This window comes from Mirounga leonina, unplaced genomic scaffold (genome assembly GCF_011800145.1).
Source record: "Mirounga leonina isolate KUSES-001 unplaced genomic scaffold, KU_Mleo_1.0 Mir_93, whole genome shotgun sequence".
NCBI lineage: Eukaryota > Metazoa > Chordata > Mammalia > Carnivora > Phocidae > Mirounga > Mirounga leonina.
The window spans coordinates 52,210,596-52,236,610 of record NW_023270854.1 but is presented as its reverse complement, the minus strand read 5'-3'; the positions used below and the strand labels follow the sequence as shown (position 1 = coordinate 52,236,610).

The 26,015-nt window shown below is 40.4% G+C and overlaps 1 protein-coding gene across 2 annotated transcripts; it reads right to left on the bottom strand.

The window, feature by feature from the left end:
• Positions 1-479: 479 nt before the first annotated feature.
• LOC118004378 (myosin regulatory light polypeptide 9) lies at positions 480-10,610 on the bottom strand. Of its 2 annotated transcripts, none has more exons than XM_034995660.1 (4): positions 10,358-10,610; positions 4,561-4,759; positions 3,955-4,116; positions 480-975 (listed from the first exon to the last, which is right to left on the bottom strand). In XM_034995660.1, the coding sequence occupies exons 2-4, from the start codon at positions 4,742-4,744 to the stop codon at positions 803-805; spliced, it is 519 nt and encodes a 172-aa protein (XP_034851551.1). In that variant the 5' UTR covers positions 4,745-4,759; positions 10,358-10,610; the 3' UTR covers positions 480-802. The 2 variants fall into 2 exon arrangements, with proteins under 2 accessions (XP_034851551.1, XP_034851550.1); XM_034995659.1 differs by lacking the exon at positions 10,358-10,610 and adding an exon at positions 5,837-5,941.
• Between the last annotated feature and the right edge of the window lie 15,405 nt (positions 10,611-26,015).

The following is a 26,015-nucleotide window of genomic DNA, read 5'->3' as shown; positions in this document are numbered from 1 at the left end:
TTTCAACATTTTGAAATACAATACAAAAAAATATTTTTGGTAAGAAACATTCCATAGAACCTTTTGGGGCTAAAATAGTTTAAAAAATTAGGACAAATTAAAATTATACTCAGTGGCCTGGTCTAATTTTAAATGACATGAAATAATGCACAAAAGTTTAGAACAGATAAGGAGGGATGCTGACAGGTATGTTAAACTTAAGGATTTAAAGCTACCAAAGCTAGCATGTCTATACAAATTCTATAGAAATTATTTTTAAAACTGAAAGACAAAGTGCAGGAAACCCAATTAAGGCAGTTAAAACTGATTTCTTTGGAGGGGGGAGGGATATATAGTAGAGATAGGATTGTTAGGGAAACTGGAAGGAGTAAGGGAGAGGTCTAACAACCATATCATTTTCCAGGATTTGTCTCATCTACCTTCCTTGGAAGATGCAACTAACAAAAGCCGATTTTGGTAAATAAGAAATTTTAAACAAGTAAGTTTTTATCATAAAGTTTAATTATGGTTCAGAAAAAACTGAGTGAATAACTTTCTCTGAAAAAATATACTGACTCTGTGTAGACTACAGTTATTTTGGGAGGGGGCTGGTAAGTTAAATTGCCCTATTTTCTATTCTGAAAATCATAAAAAGTCCCATTTCCAGTCTGATTATAGAGATGCATGTGCCCAAAATGGCTGAGAATAAATACAAGAAAGGCAAAAGCTGCAAAGCTAAGGGCATGCAACAGACTCTAAGAGAAAGTCTCAGAAATACCCAAAGTGGCAACAAGGAACGTTTGGCTGGAATTTGAAGTTCTTTTCAGTCATCTTTGTCTTTTGCTCCATGTTTAAGGATGCGCGTGAACTCAATATAATTGAAATTTCCCTTTTTGTCAATAGGCGCTTCTCTGTACAGCTCATCCACTTCCTCATCTGTAAACCGATCTCCCATGGTTGTCAGCAGCTCTCTCAGGTAATCTTCCTGGATGGTGCCTAAAGAATAAAGAACTGGGGATCAGAATACATACTACTCTGAGGAGTAACTACAGGGAACATCTACACTTGACCAAGCATGCAAATATAGGAAATATGGGCTCTTCACATGTTTTAAGCCAGCCTCAGCAGACAGCTGCCTAGCTCTATCATCCTGCTCTGCTCTATTGACTTCTGTCCACAAGTCTTCATAATAGGGCCTAAACTACACCTAAACAACAATAAAGTACGATTAAGGAAACTAAGCCTCATGGTTCCTTTAAAGTAGCATGGTTACACTAAGTCTTTTTTTTTTTTTTTTAAGTGAGCTCTATGGCCAGTGTGGGGCACCCCTGGTCACACTTACTCTATAAGCAAGTAACACTAAAATACCACATCATAAACATCAATAAATTGCTTCGGTGGAAAGAATACTGGAGTCTTGAGGTCCAGGTTTTTGTTTTCAAGATTTTATTTTTAAGTAATCACTACACCCAATGTGGGGCTCAAACTCACACCCTGAGATCAAGAGTCACATGCTCTACCAACTGAGCCAGCCAGGTGCCCTGAGGTCCTGTTTTAACAAGTATGTTATTACTTCAGGCATTTCGTTTTATCTCTGACTTTGGGTTGTTTGTTTTTTATATGTACAATGAGATTTTTAATGTTTCTTTCTTTTTTACAAATCTAATTTAAATTTTGTAACAAATACAGCTGGGCCCTGAGTGTGCAAAAACATGAGTATATATTTGAGCATTACCTATGTCGCAGACACTGGGCTAGGAATCGGGGATGTGGAATGGTGAGTCAAAAGGTGTGCTTTTTACTCTGGATCTGTGGTATCAGGGTTCTGATAGAGAGCTTAAAAAAACAAAAACAAAAACCCCAGATGCCACCCTTGATTTATTATCTGGCATTGATTTCTTTTTTTTTTTTTTAAGACTTTATTTTTAAGTAAACTCTACACCCAGCATGGGTCTCAAACTCATGACCCTGAGATCAAGAGTCGCACACTTTTCCAGCCAGGCGCCCCATGGCATTGATATTTTTAAAAGGCTCTCCAAGTAATTCACACCATGATTGAGAACCACTAATGTACTAACAAAAGTTGATAAATGACCAAGCACAGAGATGTTTGAAATTCATGAAGTAAAAGAAAAATCTGACAATATTCTTGTATGTGAAATTAAGCTAAAACATTGACAATATATTTCCTATAAAATGAGTTTAAAGTAGGTCAGTTCACAAAAGAAACTCTAGACTTACGGGGTTTTTCCTAATTCCATTCTACATTTTAAAATGTTTCTCAAATGTTAGACTTCTAGCTTGTAGAAATAAATTCTCATCTCCAACCAAGTAATTCAACTATCACATAAACCTATCATCGAGTATGTGTGAGGAGCTGTGGTAGGTGCTAAAAGGGGTTACAAAGATGGGAACATAACACTGTTGAAGACACAGAGCCATTGCTGATTGGGAGTAAGTACACAACTGAATAGAAGGTCAGGAAGAGTACGTGCCAGGAGAGAGATAATAAAATACTTTAGATGTGGAGAGAAAGGAGAGGCTTCAAGTTTTCCTGGAATGAGGAGAAAATAGTATAAAAACACAGGTAAGGCTCTATAAAGAATGTGATCTTTGAGATGAGTCTGAAGAATGGATAAGACATTTTACTCTTTTATGGCTTTATTCCCTTCCATTAAAAAAAGTAACAATTGCTCACAGTCAAAAGCTCAATCAATACAGAAGTGCCTTAAGGAGGGAAAAAAGTAAGTTTCCTCTGCCTTTCCCTCCCCACACCCCATCCCTTCCAGGTATAACTGTTAAAGAATTTCAGTTTTAAGAGGAAGGAGAAGGGGATATGATGAGGAAGGCACAGAAGCAGCAATGGTGGAGGTAAGTTTAGGACAACAATGCATAGAAGAGCTTGGAAGGTGGTTAGGAAGATGATACAAGAGTCAAGGATGGTATACCTGAGTAGGCCTAATGAGGCCATATTGTGTGTGGAGACTGCTTCTAACAACAGACTGTACTTGACATTAGGGGCGCCTGGGTGACTCAGTTGGTTAAGCATCCGACTCTTGATTTTGGCTGAAGTCATGATCTTGGGGTCATGGGATCAGGCCCCACATCCAGCTCTGCACTAGGCATGGAGCCTGTTTGAGATTTTCTCACTCCCTCTGCCCTCCCCACCACCCCTCTTTCCCTCTCCCTCTCTAAAATAAAATAAAATAAAATAGTTCAAGTAATATGTAACTAAAGGGTATACCTTCTTTCTCAAAAACCTTGCCATGTGAATTACTCCCTTACGTGTCCCTTATGTGCACTTCTGCCAAAGGATCAAGCATTTACGTAGTTAACTTTTGGGGTTTTTTGAGAATTAACTCTATGCCAGCAGTATGCTAAGCACTTTATATAAAGTATCTCACTTCCTCATTTAATCCTCACAAAAACCCTATGAGGTAGGTAATATTATTGACCATTTTATACGTACAAAAACAGAGGCTTAGAGAAGTTACTTGCCCAAAATCACACAGCTATCATATAGAACAAGCATATGAAATCAGGGAGCCTGATTCTAGAGCAAAAGGTTAGATACTAGATTTAAACAATCTGAAGGCTGAGAGGTACCTGATAAACAAATACAAGACTGTACTGAGATCATGGCCTATAGCAATTCATACTTTTTCCAAGATTGCTCTGGTAAAAGTTATTCATTCAACACAATTACTGAGAGCCTAACCCTTGTGGAGTTATTCTAGTAAAAGGGCAACATAAATTTCCTAGAGAAGTTCCAAATACACCTATTAAATTGTTAATTAAATATTTAAGGGTAGAGGCAGTAAAATGAGTGATTAACATGCCACAGGAAAAGCCTGTCCCACAAACAGGTATTGTATAAACCTGAGGGTATTATGTCATATTTCAAGTTGTTATATGTTTTAGTTACCATAACCAAAAATTAAATCACTTGGTAATTAAAGGTTACCTCAGACTTACCAGTTGCTTCTTCATCAAAGCAAGCAAAAGCATTTCTGATGACATCTTCCGGATCTGTGCCATTTAACTTTTCACCAAACATAGTGAGAAACATGGTAAAATTTATGGGCCCGGGAGCCTCATTCATCATGGCATCCAGATACTCATCAGTTGGATTTTTCCCTAAATGAAAAGGAGGGTCATAATTTTAATTACATCACAAAATGCACCAAGTATTCATCATAGTGAACATTTTGACAAGAGAGATTATCATTTATACAGTTTGCTGTTTATATTCACACACAAATAGTAAAACTATTTGGGAAAAAGTCTTCTCAATAAGTAAGGCCTGTATTAAAGAGTCTAGAGATGGTATGCTATTCCTTTGGGATGTTAGAAGGAATAGTGCTGGTGTCCTCATAATATCAGTGTTTACAACACACACATATAATATGCTGGCCCCCGGCTCAATCCTGAGATCTGACCAGAAATTTGCAGGTGGTCCAAGGACCACACTTTGGGGAACACTGCTCCAGACTTTAAATCTTGGGAAACTACATCATTAGATTGGCTCCACAGGCATTACAGAAATTCTATTTAGTCTTTAATATTAAAACTGATCATTACCTAGGGAAGCAAGCATATCATGCAAATCTTCCTTGTCAATGAAACCATCTCTGTTCTGATCAATCATGTTGAAGGCTTCTTTGAACTCCTGAATCTGTGACTGGTCAAACATGGCGAACACGTTGGATGTTGCGCGCTGGGGGCGCTTCTTGGTAGTCTTGGTCTTTGCCCTTTTGCTCGACATGGTGGCGTTTAAATCCTAATTAGGAAGGGAGATACAAAAAAAAAAAAAAAAAAGATTAACAAAAAGTAAACTGAATAAAACTTCCTGACATGTCTGAGCTAGTTAGAGATGTACCTAAAAACTACTCAGCAGAGTAGTATCACTTGGCAAAGATATCTCACTCAGCTAATCAATATGATACTTATAGAGCCAAACTACAAAGAGAAAAACCACTCATGTTTCAGTTCACTCATCCTTAGTAGTCGTAACATCTAATCAACAGTCTGTCACTAACTTCAAATTCCAGACTAAAACCAACATAAATTCAAAGCTCAGAGCCTATTGACAAGATTGTATGTTCCCCAAGCTGCTGGATAGCCAGATAAGGTACTGATAACCAAATCTACTGGTTTAATAACAATAGAGAAAACAAGAAACAAACAAAAAAATACAGGTACCCTGGAGAAACAGTACTGGTTCTATACTTCAGTGCTATGCCAGTACTGGGGAATACTAATTCATCTTCAACAAGTCTATTCTGCAGCCCTAGCCTAAGCTGGCTATCCCATTCTAAGGTGGACAGAAAGTAGGAAGGAAGACTAATTGATGGAATAGGTCTTCGTCTCCTAATCTCCACTGTCAAATAGCATTCTTCCACTTGCAACTAACAATTTTTATTGCACCCTCACTTCTGGAATCAAAGTAGTTTAAAAAATGTATTTGTTGAAAAGCTAACTGAAAAAGTATAAAAAACTATGAATTCACCTACAATTTATTTCCACTCTATCCAAACCAGTTTCTTGCACAGAGCCAAGTTAAATCATTTGAGGTCACTAAGTTCTCTAGACAAAAATCAGCACAACAGTTTTTAAAGCTATTTACTTTTTAAAAAAAAAAAGCTTTAAAAAACATTTTAATAGCTATGGAAACAAACTTTGTTCTCTAATCTAAATTTATCCCTGTAAAATTTAAGTTAAAAATTAAAAAAAAAAAATGCCTAATGATACCTAAAATGAAAAGGCAATTTTTTCAACACTCAATCTTTAAAAGACGATAAAAATTTGTTTGGAGTTAAAAACCACATAGTCATCAGATAACAAAATTTTACCGTACCATCCTTCAGAGCCCGGGTGGCGATGGTAGTCTGCAAAACCTCTAACCAGCAAGACTAGGCCACTGTATTGAGTTATATTCTTCCAAGCAGGCCTAAAATAGGCACTCCTGATTTCACTCTCTGACTAGGATAACAATTTAAAGCTTACGTTCTGAAAACAACATTTAGCTATGATGTAGCAAAACACTATGCCCTTGCTCTAAAAATAAATCTGTGGACTGCAAAGAATGAAGTACTACCTAGATCTCAGCACTGCAAAGTGACCTTAGAATACAATGCTTCCTATGAGCTTAAAGTTATTTCTTACATTCTTCCCTTTATTATACCACATCACCCAGACTAAACTGAATTATAGAAATAATCAGAAAAGCTCTGCTTCAGATTTTTTTTTTTTTTAAGCTAAATCTGTTCTCAGATTTCAGTAGGAAATTCCACAAAGAAGAGTCACAAATTCCAGGCCATCCAATATAGCACTCGGTGATACATGGAATGTGTTGTTGGTAAGATATACCCTACACAACCCAGAAGTTAGGATATACACTCCTCCCTAATTTTCAAGTTTCCTTTAACCACAATTTGGGAGGCTGCCTGTCATAATTTATCTGCACCATTCTTGAATGCGTATTTTCATTCTGCAACACCTTTTGGGGGCAGTAAATACCATTATCGAAACTACATAGGGTTGTCATTTTTCCCTCTATTCTAAATGTACTTTTAAAAACTACAAAGAGTCACAGTGTGTATCATTCCTCCATTTCTTAACTGTACTCCAGGACTTGGGGTGAGTGGCAGAGACCCAATGACGGGCACAGAATTACCAGTCCACCTCTCTTTAATATTTTAGGCATGCCATGTCTTTGCAAACCAAAGCATGTCTTTAAAAATAGTCTGTTTTGTTTGACAACATTGTCTTCCCCTCATGAGGCAGGAATGTCAGTTATTTTAAGAACAAAGAAACTGATGAGAATTATAGGTCAAATGGTTGGCACATTTTTTAATCTATAAAACCTCATAATATTAAATTTGGTGGGAGGGGTGCCGGGGTGGCTCAGATGGCTGAGCGTCTGCCTTCGGCTCAGGTCATGGTCCCGGGGTCCTGGGATCGGGCCCCTTATCGGGCTCTTGGCTTGGTGGGGAGCCTGCTTCTCCCTCTCCTTCTGCCTCTCCCCCTGCTCATGCTCTCTCTCTCTCTGTATCTCTGTGTCTCAAATGAATAAATAAAAAATCTTTAAAACAAAAATTTGGTGGGAGTCCTCTAAGTACCTTTTTAAAATGCTTAGTTTGTGCTATAAAGTTATAGATAAATATATGTATTTGAATTTTAAAGTATTTCCCATTAGTCTTTCTTTTAATCATGCATTATTTAAATCTCTATTCATTGTAAAATAGTTTGTAAAAGTTATAAAGTCTTTTTTTTTTGGTCAGCACGGACAATGTCTCAAAGAATTTTCCTTTAGCTCAAGCAATACTTAATCATCAATCTTTAATATCATTTAATTACACCAATGTATATCAAATGTCACTAGTGTTAAGCACTATTTAAGAATTAAGAAATGTAAGGCAAGTGTCCTATCTTCAAGAAGCTTGAAGTTGGGGAAGCAACTATAAAGAAATGAAATGATTGGTTAATCTTATGAAATGTTAGTTTTCATTCCTGAAGACTCTCAAGTTAAAACAATGTGTGACAATAATGAAAAATAAAGGTGGTACATGATCTATCAAATACTGTGAGTTGAGAAAGATTTTTTCTAAAGGATTGAGGAGGTGGGGAAAGACCTTGAAAAACCCTGCAAGACATCCTTAGAATTAAGAGATTCAGATATTAATTTTAATTCTAACAAATTAAGGTAGTTAATTCTACCAAAACTGGTAGTATAATGTTAGGCAAGTTACTACCTGGGCCTTTACTTTTTCAAGGAGGTTGTGTTCTTGTCTATGAGTTTATCTCCCAGCAGAAACTGGGAGCCTTCCAGCAATAGGTAGTTCAGCTTCACAGTAAGTTGTTCTAAAATAAGGAAAGTGTGGGGTTTTTTCCCTATCAAACTAAACGTATGGGTGGAGGGGTGCCTGGGTGGCTCAGTAGGTTAAGCACCTGCCTTTGGCTCAGGTCATGATCCCAGGGTCCTGGGACTGAGTTCCGCATCAGGCTCCCTGCTCAGTGGAGAGCCTGCTTCTCCCTCTGCGCCTCCCCCTCATACCCCTCATGTGCATGCATGAGCACTCTCTCTCTCTCTCTCTCACTTGCTATATCTCAAATAAACAAATAAAATCTTTAAAAAATAAAAATAAAAAAAATAAAAGTATGGGTGGAATAAACACTGATGTAGAGGGAACCAAATCAGGGACAGTGCTATGATCCCAAAGAGCAGATCACTTATGATATTGTCACTGTCCTCCTTTCTATATGATTCTAATTTGTTATCCACTTTTACTTTCCCCAAACAAGTGAGACGTGTAACTCTCCTCATGTTAGAAATCTTCCGCAAATGCACAACTCCCACAGAAGTTTAGAAATTAGGGTAAAAAACATTGAAAATATTTCATACATCAATGTAAGTATTCTTTATATAGAATGGGAAGATGTAGGCATCTGAGATTTTTAAGTTATGAGTATTCTCACTCATTCTAAGTTATAGCCTGGAGTCTATTTTTGAAGCAGTTAATGAAAGATCTCTGGCGTGAAGGCATATTTGTTGTATGAAACTTTAAAGCAGGGAAACTTGCAGTGCAGGCATCTATGAAATATGAAAGGATTTCAGATGCACAAGAAAGTGAATGAAACAGAGCCAATGGTGGTCAAGAAGATTCAGTTTACAGATCTAAAGGAGTATAACCTTGTTTTAAATCAGGAGAGGTTAAGTGTTGGTAACAATTTATGTGTGTGTGTGTTTTAGCTTGATCAAATAGGAAGAGACTCAATTCAAGGTTATGACAAAAGGAGGGATACAAATCATGTAAGAAAGATGTTACACTAGATTAAATGGTAGAAGAAAAGCCTCAAAGAGGCTTTTCCCACACATCAAGGGCAATGGGAAGATTTTTCAGCCTCTCTAGATACTATGGTTTCATTTATAAAATGGGATTAATCCATACTAATATTGATTACTCTAATTAGAATCCTAGAATGTAACATTTGTAAAGTGGTAATAAATGTAAAATAATCTAGAGATTTTTTTCTACAGAATTGGCACTAAAACTGATAGTATTCTAGGAAAATATGACACATTCTTTAAGGAAAAACGCCCATCTTAGAAAACACTTCCTAGTGGGGCGCCTGGGTGGCTCAGTCAATTAAGTGTCTAACTCTTGATGTCAGCTAACGTCGCAACCTCAGGGTCTTGAGTTCAAGCCTCAGGATGGGTTCCACACTGGGCCTGGAGCCTACTTAAAGAAAAAAAGAAAGAAAGAAAGAAAACACTACCTAGTGTGATAGGATGTAGTATCCAGACCAAATCTCCTGTTTCATTTAATCAATGTACTTTATCCTCAAGCTAAGCATATTTGATTTTTTGGAGCCAACCGCAGTTTTTAAAAATACATTTTCAGATTGGTGTTTCCTTTCCAAATGAACCAAGTTTTCATTTCCTATGCAAACTTCCAGCTGAAGGTAGGATTAGATCTCAGACTGCCACACCCAAAGTTCTTCGCGCTAGACAAGAGCAGTTAATTAGTTGTCGGGGTTCACTTGCCAGTAAAGCCTCACTCTTGAACATCTGAAGCTTTTGTGGTTAAGTTTCATCAAAGCCTTCCAGAACATAAAACAAATAGTAGTAATTTTAAGAAATACTCACTTGATCTTCAGATATAAAACACTTTGCATTTAAGTTAAAATCTCAACTCTTATTTCTGCTCCAAAGTTCTGTTAAGAATTCTTTCATATACCTACTCAACTACTTTAAAATGAAAGATTTTGGCAAACTGACATAACCCAAAGTCTCCACCCAAAAGGAACTTGGTGTTGCATTCTGGAGTTTTCTCAAGCTGCAAACTAAACCCTTAACCCCTTTGTAAAATATCACTTAAAAAAAGTTCTAATTATAGAAGTGGATGCTGAGCTGAGGAAATTGCTAATTTGAGTTGGTTATTCCTACTAAACGCAGCCACACAGCTGCAACAACAGCTGCAGCACGCGGGACACTTGGGCTTCGGATTTTGAGCAAACTCTTGAATCCGGCAAGTTTACGTTAGAAACTAAACTTAGTGCAGGAGTCAGCGCCGCGGGGCTCGGGTTTCACAGGCCAGGCTGTCGCCGAAGATCGCGGCGCCAGCGAGCGAAGTCATACTTGCTGAGCTCCAAGTTTGGGCAAAGGGACAAAGTTCGCGCCTCGGGACTTCCGGGCGTGGCCTTCGATCCCGGAGCTGGCCGTTGGGCTCGAAACCCGGGAACCCGCTAGGACACCTGCCCAGGTGAGCTCCCGGCGCTGGCGGCCCGCCGCGGAGCGCCGCTGCCCACCCAGCCGCCCTGCGGAGATGGGCCCCCGGGGATGGGCCTCACGCGCCGGATCGCGAGCACCACTCACCCTGCACAGCTGCGAAAATCCGAGCACTTCGGTAACCCCCTCGCTGCCCAGGCTGCTGCTATCAACACCCTTCTACTCCCAGAGCCCCCTAAAACCAACACTTCCGGCCTCCGCTTAGCAAACCGGAAGGGAGCCTAGTCACCATTGTCGGCCGACAGAGTGGGCCTGACTTAATAGAAAGACGACGGGTGGGGGGAGTTGCCAGTGTGCTAGAAGGGTGCAGTTTTGAACGAGTGCACGGGAAGGAGTATAAAGCGGGCGACTCAGAACATAGAAGATTGTGTAATGGTTCGTTCGTGTAATGGTTCGACTGAGTTTCCGTCTTTTTATACCTCCTCTTTCATGTAAGCTTTTCTTCCCCCCTTTCCTGTTGGCAAATGGGTGAGCCTGTCCTGTAGGTCGGCCCCCCTCACATTCCAGGGCACGGCTAGGGGCGGGGCCCGTTTGCCCAAGTCCTTGTAGGGACATCGCAGAGAGGGCTGCGCGGCCCACGTGACCCGCCCCCGCGCGGCCCCGGAGCGTCAGGCCCTGGCCGCCGGGCGGTCGTGCGCCTGCGCGCGGGGCTCACGCCGGGTCTGCGTCGCTGTCTGTGAGGCTTTTGGGTAGGAGGTTTTATCTCGGCGTACTGCGCGGGGTTTTGGAGAGCTCCACCCCTTCCACATTGGAGCAAACCTTCGGAAGTCCCCAGGGCCCTCAGCTAAGCGGCCACTATCTTTTTGGCCCAGACGGATTTCATGAGGTCACGAATGATGAAGACTTACTCCCTCTTCAAAAACGTTGTTTGGTATTTTTCCCACCAGAGCCCCGCTTAACAAGGAAAGACTGGATCTGACCAGGAAGGAAGACAGGCGACCAGCAAGAGCTAACGAAATCTTGCCCCTATCTCTCACTATGATGCAGACTTGTGGCTTGGTGAAAATAGGAATAAAAAGTTGGGGCTATTTTTTTCTCAGCTCTCCTTTCCTTGGACAGCTTCTAACAATTCATCTTGTTAAAGGAAAGCCCTCCCCAGTTCTGTCCTTTTCCGTACAAAGCCTGGTGAGGAAAACTATGGTGCTGGTCACCTCAGCTCTAGTGAGCTCAACTACGAAAGGAGTGAATTGGATCCGGCAACGCTCAGATCATCCCAGCACTAATAAGGCTCAGTTCCTAGTTTGGCTCATGTGGCAAGAAGAGTTCTGACGTTTGGGGTGGCCCTATTGTCCTTTCCTCTCACTTGAATCACCCTGCTGAAAAGGAAGGTAAAAGCTGCTGAATAATACATTCTAAATATTAATAAACTATAGTTTCGAGGAGCCCAGGAGCATTTTATCTGTTAACCAAGAGCATATTCCAAAGTTAACATTGAGGTGAAATCACTGAAAAATAAATAACTGCCCTAATTCTATAGTGTGAGTGATACAAAGATGATTAGTTTCCTCAACTGCCTTGATAATAAGAATCACTTGGGGTGCTGGTTAAAAATACAAAGTACTGGTGCCTTATCTCCAGTCTAATGATTCCGAATCTTCTAGAGCAAGTCCTAGGAAGCCATCTATTTAACTGGGGTCCTAAATTAATCTTATCACGTGGGGACGCAGAACTAGACAGCTTAGGGCCTAAGACTTACACAGTGACAGGGCCAACTCCAGACGGCTTAGTGGTGGGGGACTGCAGTTTGGTTTTGGAGTTTGGCTTGGGCAGCAGTGTGAGCACCCTGCAGTGTACTCACATCTCCACCGAGTGGTGGCCTGCCACCACTGAGCTGGAGCCTTGCAACTACTGTCCTATTCTTTAATCCACAGTGAAATGGGTAGTTCAGTCTTCTCAGCTCAAAAGGAAGCAGCAGCATTCTTTTGCTTCTATACTGTCAGATAATTGCCCTTCTTTGTCTTCTTTCTTTCCACTCAATCAGTCAACAGGTATTACGCAGCAAATTCATTTCCAAGCAGTGTGGTGGTTATCGTGGTTTATGCTATTTGAACTAGGACAGAGTTGCTACCTCTGGGATCGAGGGAGAGGGAGTAGAAAGGGTTGCAAAGGCACAGGGAGTATCAGGGAACAGCTGTAAAACAGATCATTGCAGTACAATTAGGTAAGGCCTTTAGAAGGAACACAGAGAAGGAAATAAACCCGCCTGGGGATTTGTGGAAGGTGGCCCTAGAGGACTATTAAAGAGCTGATTCTAAAAGTCAGTGAAGAAGGGCACCTGGCTGGCTCAGTCTCCAGAGCATGTGACTCTTGGTCTGGGGTTATGAGTTCCAACCCCACATTGGGCATAGAGCTTACTTTTAAAAATAAATAAATAAATAAAAGAATTAAAAATTAAAATTAAAAGTTAAAAAAAATTTCAGTGGGAAAGGAGAAGAGAGATTCCAAGCAAATGGAGGAGCATGCTTGATTATCTGAAGGTGATCAGAGGAACTGGCTGATTGAAGATGAACAGGAATTGTGTGGTCAGTGTTCATTCATTCATTTATTTATTCCATAAGTAACTCTGGGTATACAAAGGTTAGCAAGCCAGTGTGGAAAATAAAAATCTTGATAAAATGTTTTTCAATTTTCCATCTAATGTATTGATATCTAGTTTTAATTATTGGACCCACTGCCAAAGACCTATGACTCCATGATATCTCTGTCCTTCTGAGCCACATAGGAGATCTTTGCCCTTAGGTAACAATTTCCTTTTTACCTTGTAACTAGAAGTTTAGAGACTTGGGTTCTGCTTCATTTCCTTCCTTTAGCCTACTGGGTAACACTGAGGGCAGGTCCCTCAGCTGATCTGAGCCCCAATTTTCTGATTTGTAAAATGGGGATAACATCTGTCCTGCCTACTTTATAGAGTTTTGTGATTAAATGAGATAGTTATGTGAAAAGTCTTATTAAGTACAGACCAGTGGCTTTCAAACTTTTGACTGAAACTCACTGTAAGAAATTTATATCACTGGGCACCTGGGTGTCTCAGTGATTATTGGCTCAGGTCATGATCTCAGGGTGCTGGGATCGAGCCCCACATCGGGTTCCCTGCTAAGCGGGGAGCCTGCTTCTCCCTCTCCCTCTGCCACTCCCCCTGCTTGTGCTCTCTCGTGCGCTCTCTCTCTCTCAAATAAATAAATAAAATCTTTAAAAAAATAGATTTATATCACTAAGCAATACTTGAGTACCTATGATATTTTCTAAGTTTTTATTCTATTTCAATTTTATGTCATTTAACTTTTTTAAATGCTCTGTAGGACTCACTACATGTGAATTTATGATCCACTAATGCAGAGGTCCTTAACCAGGTGTAAATTGTTTCCCCGAGGAAATATTTGGCAATGTCTGGAGACTTTTTTTTTTTTTAAGATTTTATTTATTTGACAGAGAGAGACACAGCGAGAGAGGGAACACAAGCAGGGGGAGTGGGAGAGGGAGAAGAAGGCTTCCCGATGAGCAGGGAGCCCGATGCGGGGCTCGATCCCAGCACCCTGGGATCATGACCTGAGCCGAAGGCAGACACTTAACGACTGAGCCACCCAGGTGCCCCTGGAGACATTTTTTATTTTCACAGCCAGGGAGCTGCTACTGGCATCTTGTGCGTAGAGGCCAGGAATACTGCTAAACATTCCACAATGTACAGGATAGCCCCCTACAGCAGAGCATTATTTGGCCCAGAATGTCAGTTGTGCTGAGGTTGAGAAAACCTTGCATTAATGTTTCAGGAGCTCAGAGTATATAGTATTTGATTCTCGTGGGGTACTATAATTCTTAGAAAGACACTATTGCTCTTGCCGCAAGGTGAGGCTTTTTTGCGAGACCAGAGAAATCCAAAGGGAGAAAGAAAAGGAGCTCACGTTAGTACATACCTATTATGTGCTAGGTATTCTGCCTAAGCATTTTTATCATTTAGTACTTTTTTTTTTTTAGATTTTATTTATTTATCTGACACAGAGAGAGCACAAGAGAGACACAGAGCAAGCACAAGCAGAGGGAACGACAAGCAGGGGAGAAGCAGACTCCCCACTGAGCAGGGAGCCCGATGTGGGGCTCGATCCCAGGACCCTGGAATCATGACCTGAACTGAAGGCAGACGCTTAACCAACTGAGCCACCCCGGTGCCCCATCATTTAGTTCTTACAACAACCATGTGAGGTAGGTATTATTACCTCCGTTTCACAGATGAGAAAACTAAGCTCAAATACTTCAGTGATTTGCCAGTGTTACCCAAAGGGTAATAAGAGAACCAGGATTATAACTCATGTCTCTGTGCTTGTCTGGGGGTAGGACAGAAGGGAGGACCGGGGTCAGTATTTCTTATTCGTGTATCCCTAACTTGTAGGATAGTACCTAATTATCCATGAGTGCCAGTAAATATTTGGTAATTGGTTATTTGTTCAAATGCATGTAACTGGTAAATGGCCTAACCCAAAGCCCACATTTTATTTTACAATTCTGTGCTCTCTTTGGTTCAAGAAGGGAAACTCTACCCAAACAACAGGAAGCATGGCTGAATTAACCTTTGGTATTTACTGCCGAAGTTGGTAATTTCCTAGTGATCACTTACAATTTTTATTGCATGTAAGAAATTTTTGAATGGTGAGAGACATGGCTTACATTCTGGTTTTGCCTACATAAATGGAATTCTAATCCTTTCTACACAAACTAATATGTAGCAAATTAGCATTAATCCAGGAAAACAGTAGGAGGAGCTCCTTTCTTTTAAATGAAGTTAAGGTCTTTAAATTAATCTGTATGGAAATTAGCTTTAAAGCTCCAAAACTACAAATAAGTGTATTAAGAGGGTTTAGAAATTTCTACATAAAGAATTCCTTTAGGGGCGCCTGGGTGGCTCAGTTGGTTAAGCGACTGCCTTCGGCTCAGGTCATGATCCTGGAGTCCCTGGATCGAGTCCCGCGTCGGGCTCCCTGCTTGGCGGGGAGTCTGCTTCTCCCTCTGACCCTCCCCCCTCTCATGTGCTCTCTCTCTCTCATTCTCTCAGTCTCAAATAAATAAATAAATAAATAAATAAATAAAAGAATTCCTTTAAAAAATAATTACAATTACTTTAAAATTCAGGAATGATATACAAGATGAAATAATGTGGAATTGAATTAAGAATATTTAGTGGGTGGGGTCCCTGGGTGGCTCAGTCAGTTAAGCAACTGACTCTTGGTTTAGGCTCAGGTCATGATCTCCGGGTCCTGGGATTGAGCCCCATGTCCGACCCCAAGATCAGCTGGGAGCTTGCTCAAGAATTCTCTCTACCTGTCTCCCTTTGCTCCTTCTCCTGCTTGCAAGCTCTCTCTCTCTCAGATAAATAAATAAATCTTTTAAAAAAAAGGAATATTTGGGAGAAGTTATTACTTCCATACTAATAAATTTGAAAAAAAGATAAATGCTTAGGAAAATTAAAATACTAAACAGGATTCCAGAAAAGAATATGAATAAACCAAACCAAGAGAAGAAGTAAGAATTACCTAAAAAATAATTTACCTGACCCTGATAATTATTAAAGAAATGCTTCTCCAATGATTAAGACAAATATCAAGATCACAAACTGTTATTAAATATGTACCCTATGATACTACTAATAATTTGTTAATGAATGAATATAGTGACCAAATTACATTTGCTGAGTTAATCTTGTGAGGCAGATTTTTTATTAAATACTCCCAAATAAAACAAATACCTAAAGCAGAAATTATGGCTTAGGCTTACTTCAGTCAATTCTCTGGTTTTCTCATCTGGAAAAGGGCGTAATGATATCATCTACTTTAGTCATCCATTGTGTGCATTAGGTGAAATAGTCCATATAAACTTCTCAGGGAAATATCAACTTTAGTTGTGTTAAGGCACTGAAATTTGGAGTTTGTAGAGTAGTTATTCTGCCCTGACTAATATACCAATGCTTTGTCTACTCAACTGGAGGAAACATGCTGAATGGTCACAGTTTAATGACCAAAGACCTCAAGTGGGCCCTTGATGTTACCATGATGCTCCTGCAATCATAGATGTCAGTTTTATAATTTTTTTCTCCTAGCACCTCCAACACCTTTTCTCCCATCCTTGCTCTCAGTTGAGGACCTTATTTCTAAGTCATTGAGAAAAAAACGGAGACTCCCACAAGCTGTCACCACCACATCTACCTACTGACCAGCATCTGTCCCCATATGTTGTCTTTTCCCTTTTCTTCTGTTAAATAGGGGAAGTACCCTCCTTGCTCCTGTGGAAACCAGTTCCTCCATTTGCTAATTTATGTTACTCCAATGATTCTACCTTGTCCTGCATCACCAAGTTTTCTCTCTCTTTCTCTCTTTTGGATTAGTCCCATCAATAGGTATGCAGTAATGTATCCTGTATGTAGCAGATAGAATCGTGGTTCCCCAAAGATGTCCATGTCCTAATCTCCAGAACCTGTGACTATGTTAGGTTACATGGCAAAGGGGAATTAAAGTTGCAGATGAAATTAAGGTTACTAATGAGCTGACCTTAAAATAGGAAGATGTCAATGTGAGTGACATCATAGCTGGAAAAGAAAGAAAACAGATTCTCCCCTAGAGCCTTTAGAAGGGAACATAGTCTTGCTGACATCTTCATTTTAGCCCAGTGAGATCCAAATTGCAATTTTAATGATAGAACTGTAAGATAACTAAATTATGTTGTTTTAAACCATTAGATTTGTGGTAATTTGTTACAGCAGCAATAGGAAATTAATATATTACAAACAACAACAACAACAACAAACCCTCTTCCTGGTGTATTTTCCTCCTCCAGCTATTGTCCTGTTTCTTTGTTGCACTTTATAAAACTCCTTAAAAGAGTCACCTAGCTCCAATTCTCTCTTAAACCCTCTATAATAAGGCTTTTTTTACCCAGCCACTTCACTGACCATGTGCTTATCAAGGTCACCAAATGACCATGTCATCATGGCCAATTCTCAGTCTTCAAATAGATTTGACAACCTCACCTTTGAAACACTTTCTCTCTCCTTTCTAGGGTGTCTCACTCTCCTGGTTTTCCTGGTTCCTATGGCACATTCCTTATGGCTACTCTTCAGTTTCCTTTGCCAGTTCCTCCTAATTTCCTCAGTCCCTTGGAGTGGTTCAGGATTCAGTGTTTGTCTCTCCTCTCTTTTCTGTCAACACTCCTTCCCTAGCTGATCTCATCCATTTTCATGGCTTAAAATACTACTGAGACACTGATTATTCTCAAGTATGTATCTTGGCCAAGACCTCTGCTCTGGACTCCAGACTCATGATATAGTCACTTGACATCTCCACAAGGAGGTTTACTAGGCATTTAAACCTTCAGACCCCCAAACTGATCTTCTGACCTTACCTGTAAAACCTGCTCTTCCTGACATTTTCTCCACATAGGTTAATGGCAATTTCATCCTTTAAGTTGCTCAGGCCAAAAAACTTGGACTCATCTTTGCCACCTCTTTTCCTGTCCTGACCCTCATCCAACCTTTCAGTCAAACCATCTCCAGGGTCTAGAACAGCAGTTAACCAAACCTATTGGTTAAGTCCTTCAAAACATATCAATCTGACTATGTCCCATCACCCCTACAGCTACTATCCTAATACAAGGTATCAGGCCTGGATTTTAGCCTTTTAACTGGTCTCCATACTTCCATGTTCCCCTAAATTCTAGTCCCACAGACACAGACTGATCCTTCTAAAAAGAGATTAGATCATATCATTGTTCTGCTCAACACTGTCCAATGGTGTCTCAACTCAGAGTGAAAGTCAAATGCCTGTAAGCCCCCAAAACATCAGACTGGGTGAACTTTCACCAATTGCTCAACCATATTGATCAGGCTGTTCCTTGAAGAAGGAATTTTTCCTGTCCTTTTGATTTCTTTCTTCTAATGTTTTCATTGCTTTCTCCCTCAGCTCTCTTGAGTCTTCACTTAATTATCATCATCTCAGTAATGCCTTCTCTGCTCATGTAAGATTTCATCATTCATCTTCCACCTCCAGCATTCTCTTCTCTTACTTTATTTTTTCCACTGCATTTATTATCTCTGACATACAATATACTTTTTTTGCTTACTGCTTATTTTTCATACTAAATTCTATGAAGACAAGGTTTGGGGGATTGTTTTGTTTACTGAAGTATCCCCAAGGCCCAGGACATTAATTAGCACATTACAGGCACACACTAAATAAAAATACATATTGAATGAATGAAGAACTGGAAGGTAGGGTATGAGAGGGAAATGGCAAAAATATGAGGACTAAGAGGGGCAGAGCAAGATGGTGGAGGAGTAGGAGACCTGGATTTCATCTGGTCTCAGGAATTCAGCTGGATAGGGATCAAACCATTCTGAACACCTACAAACTCAACAGGAGATCGAAGAAAAGAATAGCAACAACTCTCTGAACAGAAAAGCGACCACTTTCTGGAAGGTAGGACGTGCGGAGAAGTGAATCCAAGGCGATATTCAGGAGGATAGATGGCGGGGGAGGGGACCTCCGTCGGCCGCTTCTGGCAAGTGATAGAGTTGCGGAGCACAAAGTTGGAACTTTTAGAAGTCGGCTCTGCTGAGGGACGTCGCTCCGGTGGCTAAGCGGGGGGTGGAACCCTCATGGGACAGTGTGGTCTCAGGACCCTCGGGGTCACAGAAAGACCGGGGGTGCCTGAGTGCAGCAGAGCTCCCAGGTATCCGAGTGGGGAAGCCAGCTGCAGAGATGGAGCCAAGGTGCGGGCTCTCAGCTCGGGGTTGCCATAAACCATGATCCGCGGCACAGTCGGGCCACTGCTTCTCCAGCAGGGACCCAACAAGCAGGAGATCCGGGGAGACTCACCTTCCTTCCCTGGCAGGAGCGGTGTGGGAGCGCACCGCAGGGATCTGCTGGGTTTGGAGACTCCACACGAGGTTCTGTTCCAGAGATAAAAACCCTCGGTCACAGGCCGGGTGAGCACAGAGTGTGGCCGGAGACTGGGGAGACAGGAGTGACTGACTGTTTTTCTCTGGGGGCACACTGAGGAGTGGGGCCCCAAGTTCTCGATTCCTCTGGCTCTTCCGGGGTGGAGATTGGGAGGCCGACATTTTCACTCTCAGCCTCCAAAGCTGTACGGAAAGCTTGCCGGGAACAAAAGCTCCCAAGAGCAAACCCAAGCAGATTACCTAGCCTGGACCGGGCAAGGGCAGGGCAATTCCGCCTACGGCAAAGACATTTGGGAACCACAGCAACAGGCCCCTCCCCCAAAAGATCAGCAAGAACTGCCAGCCAAGACCAAGTTTACCGATCAATGAGAATGGCAGAACTCCAGCGCTAGGGGAATAATGCACATAGAATCCATGGCTTTTTTACCATGATTCTTTAGTATTTCAAGTTAATTTTATTTTTAAATTTTTCTTTTTCCCTTTTTCAACCAACATCTTATCAATCCCTTTTTTAAAAAACATTTTTATTTTTCATTTTTAGAGTCATATTCTATCCCTTCATAGTAGTTACCCTTATTTTTAGCATATATATATAAGTTGTTCTCTCTTTAAAATTTTGAGATAGTTTCTTCTAACAGATCAAAATATACCCTAAATCTCTAGTGTATGGTTTTGTTCTACTCTCCTGCCTGATCACATTCTCTCCCCTTTTTTTTCATTTTTTTTTTAAATCCTCTTTTCTTTTTTCAAACAACTTCTTATCAATTCTTTTTATAAAAATTTTTTATAATTTTCATCTTTACAGTCATATTCCATCCCTTCATCATATCAACCCTTATTTTTGTACACATATAAGTTTTTCTTTCCTTAAAATTTTGGGAGGCACTATCTTCTAACAGACCAAAATACACCCAAAATCTAGTGTGTGGCACTGACCTATGTACCAGCCAGATCATATTTGATCATATTCTGTTTTTTTTGTTTTGTTTTGTTCTGTTTGTTTGTTTGTTTTCTTTCTGGTTTTTATTTTTTTCTTTTTTTGCTTTTTCTCTTTTCTTTCTTTCCCTTTCTTTTTCCCCAGCTTCAGGTCTTTTCTGATTTGTTTAGAGTATATTTTCTGGGAACGTTGTTATCCTGTTAGCATTTTGTTCTCTCATTCATCTATTCTCCTCTGGATGAAATGACAAGATGGAAAAAATCACCTCAACAAAAAGAACAAGAGGTAGTACCGACTGCCAGGGACCTACTGAATAAGGACATTAGTACGATGTCAGATCTAGACTTCAGAATCATCACTTTAGAGATACTAGCTGGGCTTGAAAAAAGCATAGAAGTTATTAGAGAAACCCTTTCTGGAGAAATAAAAGAACTAAGACCTAACCAAGTCAAAATCAAAAAGGCTATTAATGAGGTGCAATTAAAAATGGGGGTGCTAACTGCTAGGATAATTGAGGCAGAACAGAGAATCAGTGATATAGAAGACCAAATGATGGAAAATAAAGAAGCTGAGAAGAAGAGAGATAAACAACTACTGGATCACGAGGGCAGAATTCAACAGATAAGCGATACCATAAGACGACACAACATTAGAATAATTGGGATCCCACAAGAAGAAGAAAGAGAGAGAGGGGCAGAAGGTATATTGGAGCAAATTATAGCAGAGAACTTTCCTAATTAGGGGAAGGAAACAGCCATCAAAATCCAGGAGGCACAGAGAACCCCTCTCAAAATCAATAAAAATAGGTCAACACCCGACATCTAATGGGAAAACTTATGAGTGTCAGAGACAAAGAGAAAATCCTGAAAGCAGCTCGGGAGAAGAGATATGTAACCTACAATGGTAGAAACATTAGATTGGCAACAGACCTATCCACAGAGACCTGGCAGGCCAGAAGGGACTGGCAGGATATATTCAGAGCACTAAATGAGAAAAATATGCAGCCAAGAATACTCTATCCAGCTAGGCTGTCATTGAAAATAGAAGGAGAGATAAAAAACTTCCAGGACAAACAAAAACTAAAGGAATTTGCAAACACGAAACCAGCCCTACAAGAAATCTTGAAAGGGGTCCTCTAAGCAAAGAGAGAGCCTAAAAGCACCATAGACCAGAAAGGAACACAGACAATATACAGTAACAGTCACCTTATAGGCAATACAATGGCACTAAATTCCTATCTTTCAATAGTTACCCTGAATGTAAATGGGTTAAATGCCCCAATCAAAAGACACAGGCTATCAGATTGGATTAAAAAACAAGACCTATCAATATGCTGTCTGCAAGAGACACATTTTAGACCCAAAGACACCCCCAGATTGTAAGTAAGGGGGTGGAAAACCATTTACCATGCTAATGGACACCAAAAGAAAGCTGGTGTGGCAATCCTTATATCAGACAGATGAGATTTTAAACCACAGACTGTAATAAGAGATGAGGAAGGACACTATATCATATTTAAAGGGTCTATCCAACAAGAAGATCTAACAATTGTAAATATCTATGCCCCTAACATGGGAGCAGCCAATTATATAAGGCAATTAATAACAAAAACAAAGAAACACATTGACAACAATACAGTAATAGTGGGGGACTTTAACACCCCCCTCACTGAAATGGACAGATCGTCTAAGCAAAAGATCAACAAGGAAATAAAGACTTTAAATGACACACTAGACCAAATGGACTTCACAGACATATTCAGAACATTCCATCCCAAAGCAACGGAATACACATTCTTCTCTAGTGCCCATGGAACATTCTTCAGAACCGATCACATCCTAGGTCATAAATCAGGTCTCAACCGGTACCAAAAGATTGGGATCATTCCCTGCCTATTTTCAGACCACAATGCTTTGAAACTAGAACTCAATCACAAGAGAAAAGTCAGAAAGAACTCAAATACATGGAAGCTAAAGAGCATCCTACTAAAGAATGAATGGGTCAACCAGGAAATTAAAGAAGAATTTTAAAAATTCATGGAAACCAATGAAAATGAAAACACAACTGTTCAAAATCTTTGGGATGCAGCAAAAGCAGTCCTAAGAGGCAAGTATATAGCAATACAAGCCTTTCTCAAGAAACAAGAAAGGTCTCAAGTATACAACCTAACCCTACACCTAAAGGAGCTGGAGAAAGAACAGCAAATAAAGCCTAAACCCATCAGGAGAAGAGAAATCATAAAGATCAGAGCAGAAATCCATGAAATAGGAACCAAAAGAACAGTAGAACAGATCAACGAAACTAGGAGTTGGTTCTTTGAAAGAATTAACAAGATTGATAAACCCCTGGCCAGACTTATCAAAAAGAAAAGAGAAACGACCCAAATCAACAAAATCACGAATGAAAGAGGAGAGATCACAACCAACACCAAAGAAATACAATCATAAGAACATATTATGAGCAACTCTATGCCAGCAAATTAGATAACCTGGAAGAAATGGATACATTCCTAGAGATGTATCAACTACCAAAACTGAACCAGGAAGAAATAGAAAACCTGAACAGACCTATAACCACTAAGGAAATTGAAGCAGTCATCAAAAATCTCCCAACAAACAAAAGCCCAGGGCCAGATGGCTTCCCAGGGGAATTCTACCAAACATTTCAAGAAGAATTACTACCTATTCTCCTGAAACTGTTCCAAAAAATAGAAATGGAAGGAAAACTTCCAAACTCGTTTTATGAGGCGACCATTACCTTGATCCCCAAACCAGACAAAGACCCCATCAAAAAGGAGAATTACTGACCAATATCCTTGATGAACATGGATGCAAAAATTCTCACCAAAATACTAGCCAATAGGATCCAACAGTACATTAAAAGGATTATTCACCACGACCAAGTGGGATTTATTCCTGGGCTGCAAGGTTGGTTCAACATCCGCAAATCAATCAATATGATACAATACATTAACAAAAGAAAGAACAAGAATCATATGATCCTCTCAATAAATGCAGAAAAAGCTTTTGACAAAGTACAGCATCCTTTCTTTTTTTTTTTTTTTTAAGATTTTATTTATTTATTTGAGAGAGAGAGAATGAGAGACAGAGAGCACGAGAGGGAAGAGGGTCAGAGGGAGAAGCAGACCCCCTGCTGAGCAGGGAGCCCGATGCGGGACTCGATCCCGGGACTCCAGGATCATGACCTGAGCCGAAGGCAGTCGCTCAACCAACTGAGCCACCCAGGCGCCCAACAGCATCCTTTCTTGATCAAAACTCTTCAGAGTATAGGGATCGAGGGTACATACCTCAATATCATAAAAGCCATCTATGAAAAACCTACAGCGAATATCATTCTCAATGGGGAAAAACTGAGAGCTTTCCCCCTAAGGTCAGGAACGCAACAGGGATGTCCACTATCACCACTGCTATTCAACATAGTATTAGAAGTCCTAGCCACAGCAATTAGACAACAAAAAGAAATAAAAGGCATCCAAATCAGCAAAGAAGAAGTCAAACTCTCACTCTTTACAGATGATATGATACTTTATGTGGAAAACCCAAAAGACTCCACCCCAAAACAGCTAGAACTCATACAGGAATTCAGTAAAGTGGCAGGATATAAAATCAATGTACAGAAATCAGTGGCATTCCTATACACCAACAACAAGACAGAAGAAAGAGAAATTAAGGAGTCGATCCCATTTACAATTGCACCCAAAAACATAAGATACCTGGGAATAAATCTAACCAAAGAGGTAAAGGATCTGTACTCAGAAAACTATAAAATACTCATGAAAGAAATTGAGGAAGACACAAAGAAATGGAAAAACATTCCATGCTCATGGATTGGAAGAACAAATATTGTGAAGATGTCAATGCTACCTAGAGCAATCTACACATTCAATGCAATCCCCATCTCAATATGATCAACTTTTTTCAAAGAAATGGAACAAATAATGCTGAAATTTGTATGGAACCAGAAAAGACCCCGAATAGCCAGAGGAATGTTGAAAAAGAAAAGCAAAGCTGGCGGCATCACAATTCTGGACTTCCAGCTCTATTACAAAGCTGTCATCATCAAGACAGTATGGTACTGGCATAAAAACAGACACATAGATCAATGGAACAGAATAGAGAGCCCAGAAATGGACCCTCAACTCTATGGTCAACTAATCTTTGACAAAGCAGGAAAGAATGTCCAAGGGGAAAAGACAGTCTCTTCAACAAATGGTGTTGGGAAAATTGGACAGCCACATGCAGAAAAATGAAACTGGACCATTTCCTTACACCACACACAAAAATAGACTCAAAATGGTTGAAAGACCTAAATGTGAGATAGGAATCCATCAAAATCCATAAGGAGAACACAGGCAGCAACCTCTTCAGCCTCAGCTGCAGTGACTTCTTCCTAGAGACATTGCCAAAGGCAAGGGAAGCAAGGGCAAAAATGAACTATTGGGACTTCATCAAGATAAAAAGCTTTTGCACAGTAAAAGAAACAGCCAACAAAACCAAAAGACAACCGACAGAATGGGAAAAGATATTTGCAAATGACATATCAGATAAAGGGCTAGTATCCAAAATCTATAACGAACTTATCAAACTCAACACCCAAAGAACAAATGATCCAATCAAGAAATGGGCAGAAGACATGAACAGACATTTTTCCAAAGAAGACATCCAAATGGCCAACAGACACATGAAAAAGTGCTCAACATCGCTCAGCATCAGGGAAATCCAAATCAAAACCTCAATGAGGGGTGCCTGGGTGGCTCAGTTGGTTAAGCAACTGCCTTCGGCTCAGGTCATGATCCTGGAGTCCCGGGATGGAGTCCCGCATCGGGCTCCCTGCTCAGCGGGGAGTCTGCTTCTCCCTCTGACCCTCCTCCCTCTCATGCTGTCTCTCTCTCATTCTCTCTCTCAAATAAATAAAATCTTTAAAAAACAAAACCTCAATGAGATACCACCTCACACCAGTCAGAATGGCTAAAATTAACAAGTCAGGAAACCACACATGTTGGCGGGGATGCGGAGAAAGGGGAACCCTCCTACACTGTTGGTGGGAATGCAAGCTGGTGCAGCCACTCTGAAAAACAGTATGGAGGTTCCTCAAAAAGTTGAAAATAGAGCTACCCTATGACCCAGCAATTACACTACTGGGTATTTACCCCAAAGATACAAATGTAGGGATCCAAAAGGGTACGTGCACCCCGATGTTTATAGCAGCAATGTCCACAATAGCCAAACTGTGGAAAGAGCCAAGATGTCCATCGACAGATGAATGGATAAGATGTGGTATATATACAATGGAATATTATGCAGCCATCAAAAGGAATGAGATCTTGCCATTTGCCATGACGTGGATGGAACTGGAGGGTGTTACGCTGAGCGAAATAAGTCAATCAGAGAAAGACATGTATCATATGATCTCACTGATATGAGGAATTCTTAATCTCAGGAAACAAACTGAGGGTTGCTGGAGTGGGGGTTGGGGTGGGAGGGATGGGATGGCTGGGTGATAGACACTGGGGAGGGTATGTGCTATGGTGAGCGCTGTGAAGTGTGCAAGACTGTTGAATCACAAATCTGTACCTCTGAAACAAATAATACATTATATGTTAAGAAAAAAAAAGAAGAAGATAGCAGGAGGGGAAGAATGAAGGGTGGGGAATCAGAGGGGGAGACGAACCATGAGAGACGATGGACTCTGAAAAACAAACTGAGGGTTCTAGAGGGGAGGGGGTGGGAGAATGGGTTATGGGTATTAAAGAGGGCACGTTCTGCATGGAGCACTAGCAGGCCACACAGAAATCTGATAACATGCATCTGCTTGTGTTTCAACACAGGACTACTTTCAACACAGGGTAT